We start from the raw sequence: 12,265 nt of genomic DNA, 5'->3' as shown, positions 1-12,265 counted from the left end.
CATGTTGGTGGCAGTTAATTGATTTATTAATTCCTGTCAGTCCATGTCAGTTCTGATTCTGCTCACTCTCCTCTTCCCATCGCAGTGTGTGTGAGCAGGGACGGTTTAATTGCACCCAGGAGCGCTGTGAGGAGGTCAACCAGTGTCCAGGCTCTCTGGTCTACTCCCCACGCTCCTGCCTCCTCACCTGCTCCAGCCTGGACCCTCCTGGACAACAGCAGGGGTCCAGCGTGGCACAGTCGAGCTGCAGAGAGCCCCTGTCTGGCTGTGTCTGTCCCCAGGGAACAGTGCTACTAGTGGGTGAAAATTTTGATTTTATTTTCTGAATGGATATAGTATTAAAAATATATTTTTGAAATGTGAAATGTTGACACTACAGAACTTTTTTTACAGCAGACATTTTGACTTGTCATAGCAGGCAGAGCACAGGTGTAGTTAATATCATCATTGATGGCTCTCTTTCATTGCAGTGTTCTAGTAAGTCATACAGTGTCTCCAAATTATGTTACTCCATACTCATATTCCACTACATTTCAGAGGGAAATATTGTACTTATTACTTCACTACATTTAATTATCTACTATAGTTGCTATAATTTTACATACAAAACATTTTCTCAATTTAAAATTACGCATTGTAATAGATCCCACATACACTCACAGGTGTGTTCAGTAATGTTGCTGATTAGACCAATGACGTTTGAAGCTCTGCTATCATGTAGTTGTAGTTTGTAATTTATTTTATTATAATATATAATAATAATAATATATCTTATATATATAATAATAATTTTAAACATATTTATATATAAAATATAGCATTTATTATTAATGAACTAATTATTAGCTTATGTTATAATAATTCTAAAAGGAACCAGAGTACTGTGTACTTTCACTTTTGATTATTAAGTATTTTCTTTTCTGTTAATACTTGTGTACTTTTACTTAAGTTTATTTCGAATGCAGAACTTTTACCTATAACAGTTTTTTTTCCACTGCGTTAGTTACTTTTACTGAAGTAAAGGCGCTGAATACTTTTTTCATCACTGTCAAGTACCATATCCATATAACAAGTTGTATGGTGAAGCGTTAGCTAGCAAACAGCTTATTGTAGTTGCAACAGACACCGAGCGACAGTAGCATTCATTTGTGGTCGTGTTCCTTGCCACTTTGGCGAATTTAATCCCAGTATGTACTCTCCTTGTAACTCACTTTTCGTCTCCAAAACTCTCATGGGGAATACCTTGCTTCTCTCTGCTAGCTTAAATGCTCCACTGTGTCCACCAGCTAGCTAACTAGCTAGTCGCTAATTTTGTATGTTTGACAATGGACGTTAGACAGCGTACACCTGAGCTTGCTGAACGGCTGTGAGCAGAGCAGTGACACTGAACAGTCGGACTCAACCAAAACGTCGTGGGTGTAAGTTAATAAAACCAAAAACAACAGCTAAAAAATGCTAAGACAAACTATACTTTCACATTTCACGCAAACGTTTACAGTGAGCAGCACAATCGGTAGACCTTTTTTCATAGAGCCGTTTTGAAACAGTGGGGTAAACAGGTGTTACCAGTGGCACTAATAAATGTTTAACTTTTGATGGAGCTTTGCTAGTATTTAGTTTATACCTGGTAGCCTATGCAGCAATTTAACTTTCCCTTATACTGAATGCATTGACTGTCTCTTTTCATGTTAGGCTAGAAGAAAATAGTTATTGTACCGTAAGTTTCATGATACCCTTATAATTTATTCACTTTTTCGGTCTTTTGCTAATTATCAAATGCCATTAAGTACTTACAGCTAATCTTACATTTATTGTTGTAACAGAAGTGTTCCACATTGCTTCAGCAGTATTATTGCCACCAAATAGACACATTTGTAGGGGAATTAAATTTGTCTTCATACAAACCCTCTGCTTACACAAGAAAGGAGTTAGTTTTAAGCCTGAGAGTCACCTCATTTATCTCACAATTGAATTTGGTAGGTAATATAATAGGTAAAACATTAAAATGTTTTGAACATACAGTGCATCAGATTTAGGAGGATCTATGGCAGAATTTGGAAGAAATTGAATATAATAATAAGTATCTTTTCATAAGTGTATAATCATCTGAAAATAAAATCATAAAATTGTTGTTTTTTTCATTACATTAGAATGAGCCCTTTGTATCTACAGAGGGTGCAGGCCTTTTTCCAGGTTTATATTAGAGGCATTTCATACAGCTTAATGAGCATTACTACAACCAATCAGAAACATGGGAAATTAAATTCGTCCTCTGTAGACCCCTAGCTTTCTAAAGAAATAACTTGGTCCTAAACCTAAAAGTCAGCTCCATTTTTCTTACTATTGACCGCAGTGGTGAATGCAACAGATAAGACATTAATTACCTGTGACTGATTAATTAAGTGGAAACACAAATGATAGACACCTAATGTCAAAACCATATGGCTGAGTTTTGACCTATATGTTAATGTTATGTCTTCTCTGGTTTACCTCAGGGTGATCGCTGTGTTCTACCAGATGAGTGCCCGTGCCACCACAATGGTGGACTTTACTACAGCAACGACACCATCATTAAAGACTGCAACACATGGTAACATATGCAGCTGTCTCATTGCATCACATCTCTTTAACTTGAAATTACCTCAACAATTCTTCATTAATTCCCCACAGTGTATGTAAGGAGCGTCGCTGGCACTGCAGCCAGCACACCTGTGGCGGTGTGTGCGTGGCAACTGGCGACCCACACTATGTGACATTCGATGGCCGCTGTTACTCTTTCCTGGGTGACTGCCAGTATGTGCTGGCGAGGGAAACCAGCGGTTTGTTTAGTGTCACGGCAGAGAATGTGCCTTGCGGGAGCACCGGGGTCACCTGTACAAAGTCGGTCACACTCAGCCTGGGAAATACTGTTATACACCTGCTGAGAGGTAGGAAGGTTGGTGTTATGGTGGAAGAAGAGGCAGATTATGTTTTAGGAAATAGCTGCTTGAGGTAAACTGTCTTGTCTCTTTTCTCTAGGTAAAGCTGTGACAGTAAATGGGATGCCAGTTAGTCTGCCAAAGTCTTACAGTGGCAGTGGTCTGACTTTGGAAAGAGTCGGCCTGTTTGTCTCCCTTTCTTCCCGACTGGGGGTCACTCTGTTATGGGATGGAGGTAGGACACACACAACTTATTTAACCCTTTAATGCTCAGGGTCATGTATTTCTGTAGACTGTGCTGATTGTAATTGGCTTTTTTTTAATAAATATATAGACTAGACATGCATTTTTTTTTCATTTTTATTATTGACAAAAATATAATTTACAACAGATTTTTACAGTTATTATTCTTGAAATTTACTGTCAACTCAAATAGTTCCCTAAGTATTGCTTATATATAACAAATCAGTGATAAAGTGGTTGTCATTCCACATGTTTTCCCCAGGTATGCGTGTGTATGTGCGTCTGGCGGCCCACCTGCGGGGTCGGGTCGGGGGCCTATGTGGTAACTTTGATGGCGACACAGAGAATGACTTTACTACACGGCAGGGCATTGTGGAGTCTACAGCCGAGCTGTTTGGAAACTCCTGGAAGGTCAGCCCCTCCTGCCCTGATGTCGCAGACCAGGACCTCCGAGACCCCTGTACTGTGAGTTCAGAACAGACGCACATTCACACATTCACAAGCATGCACGCATGCACAGACAATCTCAGGAACATTAGAGTTTAACTTACTTACCTGGAAATAGTTGCATCTGTTTTTTCTCTTAAGTATTGTATTATAGAGATATGTTAAAAGACAGTATTCAAAAGTAATAAATATTTACCTGTGTCAGATTTTCATGTAAAGCAAAACAGACCAGACCAGACAGTCAATGAACCCCCCTGTCTTTGGAATATTGAAGGAAAAAAAAGTACTATTTCTCAGTCTTTGCTGTTTATAGTAGGCATGGCTGCCACCACACTACCCCACCAGGACTGCCACATCACCACCCACCCATTTTGTGTAGCTGGCTGATGTGAGCTTCTGCTAACACTTTGACTCAGCCAAAATATGCCACCGTCCAGACTCAGGAAATGCTGCATATTGCTCCTCTCAGAGCCTCCTGCACACTGCATCAACATGTAGAGAAATGTAAAGCTTCTCAGCTCTAGTTACGGTTGCTAAGCTATGATTGGACAATTGCTGTTGGAGGTAGGGTTTAGCGAAGTGTCAATTAGGAAAGGAGGATGAAGGGAGGAATAGCACCCATGCTGACTTTTTTTTTTCCTTTGAGGGTGACTAGTGCCCATCTGAAGTTGGCACCCTAGGCGACCACCTGTATGGTCTATGCCTTTAGCCAGCCCTGATAGTAGGTTTATGTATTGGCATCATATAAGTCTCATAGGGAAGAGCATTAGTATTGGGGAAAAATCCAGTTTAGATGAGTAACTGTGTTTGGCTCTGTCTCTTATACACATTCTCTTTGTTTTGTACAGCTGAACCCCCACAGGGTGACCTGGGCCAAGAAAAGGTGTGGAGTCCTGACTCAGGAGCTTTTCTCTCGGTGCCACCCTGAGGTGCCCTTCCAGCAGTATTATGACTGGTGTGTCTTTGATGCTTGTGGGTGAGTGACATCTCAAATAAGAATGTGCAAACACATCCAAACCAAAGAGTACAGGTGCTAAGCTCAAAGTGAACAATGTCCACTTATTTATTGCACCTTGGTGCACGTTTGTGCAATAAATAAGTGGACATTGGAGCCGTGTAGCATTTGAGCTGTTTATTTGTCCGTTTCTGAGTTACAGCACTTATCTACACGAGGGCCTCAGAATGATCTTTTAAAAATGTGTAATCTACTATGTCCTGTACAGTATCTGTGCTCTATACATAAAAATGCTTCAGTGAGAAGAAATTGCTCTTTCTCTTCTAGCATTTTATGCCCTGTGTGTTGAGTTTAGAGATATTCTTCATAAATTACATAACATTACACAGTCTTTTCAAATATTTCCAATCCTATGAGCTTTTATGGCTTTTTGTCTGTACCAGGCCATATTTACTAAACCTTATTCATTTTCATTACCTACCATAATAAGCTAGATATATCTTTCCCTTAAGAACATTTTGAATGCACTGAATGCAAATTATCCTACCTCAGAAAATGTTCGCAAATCCTTTAATGAATGTTTTGAGACCTACATTGTTAGGAAGTCTTTGTTTGGCATGTGAATACCATTTGTGGTCCATTACTGCCACCAATTGGGAATATACAGTGCATGCATTGCATTCATGCTGGTACACAAACAGCATCAAAACATTGCCACTACTGGTCTCTCGGAAGGAGGATAGTTAAAGTCAAGTAGTAAAGTACTATGCTTGAAGTACCCTAATAAGCAAAAAGTGTCCTATCCTTTTAGTGTTCATGTTTTACCGTACATCCCTTATGTTGAAATTGTTTACAGTAATAATGGAGATGACATGTCATACTATGTTATTGTATGGTATTGTGTCTTAGCTGTGACTCAGGTGGGGACTGTGAGTGTCTCTGTACAGCCATTGCTGCCTATGCTGAAGAGTGTAACCGCCGAGGGGTTTACATCCGCTGGAGGTCTCAGGAGCTCTGTCGTATGTCAAAGTCACACTATGCATAAACACGCCCCTACAATCACGCAGTCAATCTTCTACACATGCACCTTTATTCATCTCTTGTTGTATTTCTTTAACTTTTGCTTCCCACTGTCTTTATTTCTCTTCTTGGCTTTCCGCATTTCCCGCAGCTCTGCAGTGTGAGAATGGGCTGGTGTATGACCCCTGTGGTCCAGCTTGCTCTCCCTCCTGTCCCAGTGTTCAGCAGAGTCCACACTCCCAGTGTGGCGCTCTCTCATGTGTGGAGGGCTGCTTCTGCCCTGCTGGCACAATCCTACATGGTAAAACAGATTTAAAAATAATAATCCTGAGCCAATCCAGGGAATACCAGTCAAACTGGTATTGGGTTGTTTTGACAAAATATCTTAATTTCTCTTTCATAAATCATATTTTTTTCATTGTGCACTCAAGGGATTGTCAGTCAAACTTGTGTTGGATTATTCATTTTAAGAATGGCATTTCTGGATGGATGGTCAGATTCTCCTCAACACTTGGTGTAGATATTCATTCAGAAGATTTATCATGCTTTATTTATCAAAATTCCACTTAGTTTGTAAATCAGTCACACAAAGTACTCGCAAAAGTAATCAGAATAGCAGAACTGATAGTATGTTTTTCACCCTACAGGGGAGAGCTGTGTAGTTCCCACTCAGTGTCCATGTGAGTGGGAGGGCTCCATTTTTCCTCCTGGAACCACCATCACTCAAAACTGCCAGAACTGGTCAGTCAAACTGAATGCTCATGAAAGCATATTCCTGTATTTTTTTTCAATAGAAATCAAAGTTGAAGTCAGTGGTCTTTCTTTGCATTTGTGTGACCAGTTCCTGTGAAGATGGTGTGTGGCAGTGTGAGGGTGTGGCCTGCCCTCTTCCCTCCCCTCCCTGTCTGGAATCAGAGTTTGGCTGTGCTGGGGGACGCTGCATCCCCTCCCAGTGGGTGTGTGACAATGAGGATGACTGTGGCGATGGTTCAGATGAGATCTGCCCATCCACCTGCTCTCCAGACCAGTTCCGCTGTACCAGCACGCCAAGGTGAATCCAAACTGACATTAGTATCAACAAGCACAGTTTCTATGGGTGGAGATTAGGAAGACTTATGACTAAGGAATTAACCTCAGATAAACAAATCAACCATGAGGTCATAACCTCAAGCCTTTTTTAGTAAATGGAGGCATTTTTACAAGATAGATGTGTCATTTTTAACCATGGTAACAGATTAGCTCTGAGAATCTGTTTGCCAGCCTCCACAACTCGTCCAGAGTGAAACATCTGGATTTCTTTTATGGAGTGGATTCCCACTAATTTAGTAAATGCATTCGTTGTCTCCAGAGTATGACTCCTAATGACTTGGTGAACCTCGTCTCCTTCATCTAGTGACACCAACAGGCCAAACTTTACACTTGTCCAGTTTAGTTTATACTGGACAAGTGCACATTGCAAGTTTAGCATGTGATGTGAGTTTTAGCATGCTAGCAAATTATATTACCCAATATTTTAATCTAAATATTATACGCCCAGAAAGGTCAGATGCTAATGTGAAATTACATTCTAAACATCAGTATGTTAACTTCCAGCAGTCTATCAAATGCTTCATTTTTGGTGCAGTAGTGGTGAGGATGTAAGATTTGAAAATTTGTATCCCCATTTGTTCACCATCAAACAAGAGTAACAATCATTACAGTCTTACAGACTCACTAACATGGCTTTAGACATTTAGTCAGGTTTTCATACATGAAAGAAAAGTTTGACAGAGTCCATCTAAAGTGAACTGACCCCAACCCTGCAGTGGACCATGTTTGAACCTGGCTCTGCGTTGTGATGGCCATCCAGACTGTGCTGACCAATCAGATGAGGAGTTCTGTGGACCTGTCACCCCCCTGCCCCTGTGCCCGCCGGGGGAGTTTCAGTGTGCCAGTGGAAAGTGTCTGCCAGCCAGTCGTGTGTGTGATGGACGGCTGGACTGTGGTTTTGCTGATGGGTCTGATGAGCAAGGTAATCTATTACTTTCTCTAGCAGTATAATCCATATACAGAGTCAGCTCAGTTGACAAACACAGTCCTTTTCAAGGCCCTGGAGGGTTTTAGGCAATTCTCTTTCACGTTCTCTTTCAAATTTTTATATTGTGTCATTTTAAAAAATTGCTAATATGCAAAAATAAAGAAACAAAACAAAAACTCTGCTGCATTACTTTATCAAGAAAGGTGCGCCCAATTTTTTGTTGAGTTTTGTATGTTTTTTTCTTGTTTTTTCGTGTTTTTACATGTGGGTATACTTAGTAATTGTATTTCTGCACTGCATTTACAGTCTGTGTAATGAACTGTACTTCTTCTGTACCAGACTGCGGTGTGGTTTGTGATGAAGGGGAATTCCTGTGTGCTGGAGGACGTTGCATTCTCTACCTCCATCGCTGTGATGGACATGATGACTGTGGGGACCTCAGTGATGAGAGAGGGTTTGTTGTCAGTTTTGCTGGTTTTTGCTATTGTGGGTGGTCAATGGTTAAATTGTCAGGTATTTATATATATTTCCTGCTATAAAAAATGCAGCTACTAATGCATTTAGACAACAGAAAATTTTGACACTTCTTTGATCAGAGTATATTTGGCTTTATCTGAATGCCACCAAGATCATACACCCTTGTTCTGTTCTTGAAATGCAGGTTGTACTTTCTTTTTGTTTTGGGGATTGCACCTCAAGATGAGATCATTATCTTAATGTTTTGGCTGGTTGTAGGTGTGTATGTGCACCAGGGGAGTTTCAGTGCCCTGGGGACCAGTGTGTCCCTGCAGACAGAGTGTGTGACGGACACAGAGACTGCCCCTCTGGAACAGATGAAGCTGTTTGTCCACGTAAAGGTACAAATAATAATAAAGCATTGGCTTTTTGATCACTCACACACAACTAATTGTGTTAGCTATAAATTAATAGATTTTTGTTCACAAAGCTACCCCGCATGGTGTGAATAAGTAATCACATGTCATCTTTTTTCTGTGTGGCAGTGACATGTGCTCCTGACCAGTTTGCCTGCAGTGACGGTACATGTGTTGCCAACACTAAGTTGTGTGACAGAATAACAGACTGCCCAAGTGGAGAGGATGAGAACACAACAAACTGCTACACTGTTATTGGAACACCGACATCCTCACCTGTCACCCTGACTACACCATCTTCAGGTAACGGTAGTCATGATTTAGAGATTTAAGAGGTGATCTTTTTGTCAGTATTCAGTGTTCCTCTCAAACACCCCTATTTCTCCAGCTTGTAGGTCATATGAGTTCAGCTGTGCCACTGGTGGGCAGTGTGTGCCTCAGGCCTGGCGTTGTGATGGGGAAACAGACTGTATGGATGGTAGCGATGAGCAGCAGTGCGCTGCTCCATGTGGCCCCGGCCAGGTGCCCTGCCTAAGTGGAGACCAGTGTGTGGACTACCAGCAACTCTGTGACGGGATGCCACACTGTAGGGATGCCTCAGATGAGAGTATCGACAACTGTGGTAAGTTTCTCTAAATTGTAAAGGCACAATATGTGTTTTAAGCATCAAGGAAACCCTAGAGTTTATATCATCAAATGACAGGAACAGTTTTTGTCTAAAGACATAATAATGCACACAAAGACGCAATTATTCTGTCTGTCTACTAGGCTCTATTCGGATACCTCCCTGTCCAGGCAGCTTCCCATGTGACAACCGCACCTGTGTGAACATGTCACAAGTGTGCAATGGTGTTCCAGACTGTCCACGGGGCGACGATGAGTTGGTGTGTGGTGAGTTTTCATGAGACAGGGAGAGAAGAGGTGAGCAAGGGACTACAGACCTGATAAATGTTCAAAAAAATGAAGGATAGGACATTAAAAAGGAAGCAGAGAAGAAAAGTAGGAAGGGAAGCATGGAGAGAAAGTCAAAGAAATAAGGGAAGGAATTTTAAAGGCAGTGTATATCCAAGTCTCCCTATACAGAAGTTTGATGTTGATTGATCGCATCATCTCTGGTATGTTTTATATTTTTGAAATCTTGTTCTGTCCAGATAAAACTGTCTCACCCGTGCCCCCTGGTGGTAGGAACACCACTGTCACCTGCCCTGAATTCACCTGTATGGATGGATCCTGTGTCCTGTTTAACATGGTAAGTACATGACAGACATGATATCTGCCAACAGCAAGCCAAACTCCATTTTACCTTTTGTGAATCTGGGGATGTGAACAGGATTTCCTCACAAGTCTATGAGGTCTAGAAATATGTGTAAAAACAATTTAACTTTAAGAATGAAGAAACCATGAATCAGATATGGTAGTTTGTCCCAATTAACAGTCATGCATCATATAAAATGAAAAATGTAAGACATTTAGGCATTTTCTCACATTAAACATGACTGAAAGCAAAAAACATGTTTATCCCCTCAATTACATTCAACCCATCCTGTCCTCTAACTTCAAACTCTTACTTAGGTGTGTAATGGTGTGGCAGACTGTCCAGACTCCTCACTAGCACCATTTGGAGGCCCCACTGATGAGCAGGGCTGTAGAAGCTGGAGCTCCTGGGGTCCGTGGAGTCCCTGCAGCACCACTTGTGGTACAGGCTCCATGAGCCGGCAGAGAACCTGCCCTCCAGGAGACCCACTGCGCCACTGTCGGGGACAGGACCTCCAGAAGCAGCAATGCTTTAACACCACCTGCCCTGGTAAGGAAGTGGACTTAAACATTAATATGTTGCAGAATTAACAGTCTGCATTTGTTGTCAAAATGTGTCCTCCCTCCTCCAGTCGATGGTCAGTGGCTGCCGTGGGTGAGCTGGTCGAACTGTTCTAGTGGTTGTGGTGGAGTGCAGGTCAGACACAGAGGCTGCATCCCTCCTCGATATGGAGGCCGAGACTGTTCCCAGCTCCCTGGATCATCCAGGCTACCCATGGAAATCAGTAAGAATGATCTTTAAAAAATGGTTGAAGTGAAATGCCTCACTCCTGTACAATAATTGAGGATGTCAGTTTTCACTACTTTAAAGGATTAGTTGAAACAACATGCTGTAAACAGAGGCAGAAATCTTTTCGTTCTTTTTTTTGTTTGTTTGTTTGTTTTGTAATAACAGAACAGGTGTTTTTTGACCAAATCAATCTGTATAATTTTATTTATAAAGATTATGAAATAAGACTCTTAATAGAAATTGTTGTAATCTTAAAATCTTGCCCAGATATTGTTTCTTCAAACCTTATCTGATGGTGGTAATTCAGAATTCAAAAGTTTTAATTTAAAAAAGAAATCTGACTCATCTAACAAAAAAAAGTCTGCTAGGCATGATAGCAAAGTGATGAACTTCTCCCTCTTCAGAGCCCTGTCCTGATGATGGATGTGACAACACCAGCTGTCCCACTGGGCTGGTGAGATACAACTGTGCTCCCTGCCCAGTCTCCTGTGCTCACATCAGCAGCGGGACAACCTGTGATCCACCAACAGCACCCTGCTCCTCAGGTCAATCAGGAGGTTTCTGGAACATCTTGCTTCTTGCTCGTTTAGAAATTGTCAGGTTAATTTTTACATTTCTCTCACGAGCTCTATTCTCACAATCACTGTGTTTCTTTAATTAGGTTGTTGGTGTCCGGAGGGCAAGGTGATGAGCCATATGCAGCAGTGTGTGTTACCAGAGGAGTGTGTGTGTGAGGTAGCGGGTGTGCGCTACTGGCCAGGCCAGCAGATGAAGGTGGACTGCGAGATTTGTGTTTGTGAGAGAGGAAGGCCTCAGAGATGTCAGCCTAACCCAGACTGTTCAGGTGAGTCTGTCATATATACAAAATATGGTCTTTCATTTCAAGATCAATATGAAATCTATTTCTGATTGTTATCCACATACTGGGTATCGCAGTCATACACAGTCAACTTTATCATACTGCAGTGCACTGTGGCTGGTCATCGTGGTCTGAGTGGGGGGAGTGTTTGGGACCCTGTGGGGTTCAGAGTGTCCAGTGGTCGTTCCGCAGCCCAAACAATCCAACTAAGCATGGAGATGGGAGAACATGTAGAGGAATTTACAGGAAAGCACGTCGGTATGTAGTCCTTTCCTCATGGAAGTGTTAACTTCTTTTGCTGTATCTACCTCATGACATCTACACAAGTACATTATACCCCTGCCGAGTAAAAGTTAGCCTTATTTAATACTTACTATAGTAATAAAATTTATTTGCATGGCATGTTACAAGTGTTTACACATACAACACACTAATAAAATATCCAGCAATAAATGAAGAAACAGGCAAACTTAAAGCAAAAAAGAGGAATGAAACTTAAAAACAATAGATGATTAAAAACAAAATACCCAAAATAAAATATAAAAACAATTTACAAGAATACACAAAGCAGTGAAAGACCTAAATGCATTGTCAGGGATAAGTACACTATAGCGCAATAGTTACATAATAGAATTAAGATTAAAGGAAAAAAAACAGACTTTTGACAAAAATAAGTCTACAAAAGTGATTCAAAAGAAGATAACCCTCAGGCAGGTTGTTCCGCAGCTGAGGAACTCTATTAGCAAGCGCTCGGTCAGCAGGTTCCATGCCTGAAGATCTAAGGCTGTGCACTGGTTGGTAGGGAGTTCAGATATAAAGCAAATGAATAGACAAATCTGTGGAAATTATTGCAAAAAGAAAAGTAGATATTTAAGTTTTTTGCCTCATTT

General features: G+C 41.2%; 1 protein-coding gene across 1 annotated transcript in view; it reads left to right on the top strand.

Moving 5' to 3' along the window:
- Positions 1–12,265, top strand: part of sspo (SCO-spondin) — a 94,659-nt gene that overhangs the window by 16,097 nt on the left and 66,297 nt on the right. Inside the window, exons 19-39 of the mRNA XM_084746892.1 lie at positions 86–296; positions 2,496–2,590; positions 2,671–2,927; positions 3,019–3,153; positions 3,424–3,626; positions 4,457–4,584; positions 5,473–5,582; positions 5,735–5,884; positions 6,231–6,324; positions 6,425–6,597; positions 7,940–8,054; positions 8,336–8,457; positions 8,602–8,775; positions 8,861–9,094; positions 9,241–9,363; positions 9,624–9,721; positions 10,045–10,276; positions 10,359–10,511; positions 10,921–11,061; positions 11,178–11,360; positions 11,483–11,633. Coding sequence (XP_084603018.1) covers positions 86–296; positions 2,496–2,590; positions 2,671–2,927; positions 3,019–3,153; positions 3,424–3,626; positions 4,457–4,584; positions 5,473–5,582; positions 5,735–5,884; positions 6,231–6,324; positions 6,425–6,597; positions 7,940–8,054; positions 8,336–8,457; positions 8,602–8,775; positions 8,861–9,094; positions 9,241–9,363; positions 9,624–9,721; positions 10,045–10,276; positions 10,359–10,511; positions 10,921–11,061; positions 11,178–11,360; positions 11,483–11,633 — 3,282 coding nt within the window. The remainder of the gene's footprint in view (positions 1–85; positions 297–2,495; positions 2,591–2,670; positions 2,928–3,018; positions 3,154–3,423; positions 3,627–4,456; positions 4,585–5,472; positions 5,583–5,734; positions 5,885–6,230; positions 6,325–6,424; positions 6,598–7,939; positions 8,055–8,335; positions 8,458–8,601; positions 8,776–8,860; positions 9,095–9,240; positions 9,364–9,623; positions 9,722–10,044; positions 10,277–10,358; positions 10,512–10,920; positions 11,062–11,177; positions 11,361–11,482; positions 11,634–12,265) is intronic.

This window comes from Lutjanus erythropterus, chromosome 21, assembly GCF_056507025.1.
Source record: "Lutjanus erythropterus isolate fLutEry1 chromosome 21, fLutEry1.hap2, whole genome shotgun sequence".
NCBI lineage: Eukaryota > Metazoa > Chordata > Actinopteri > Lutjaniformes > Lutjanidae > Lutjanus > Lutjanus erythropterus.
Note: the sequence above shows the minus strand (reverse complement) of the source record. Positions and strands in the feature narration are given on the sequence as shown.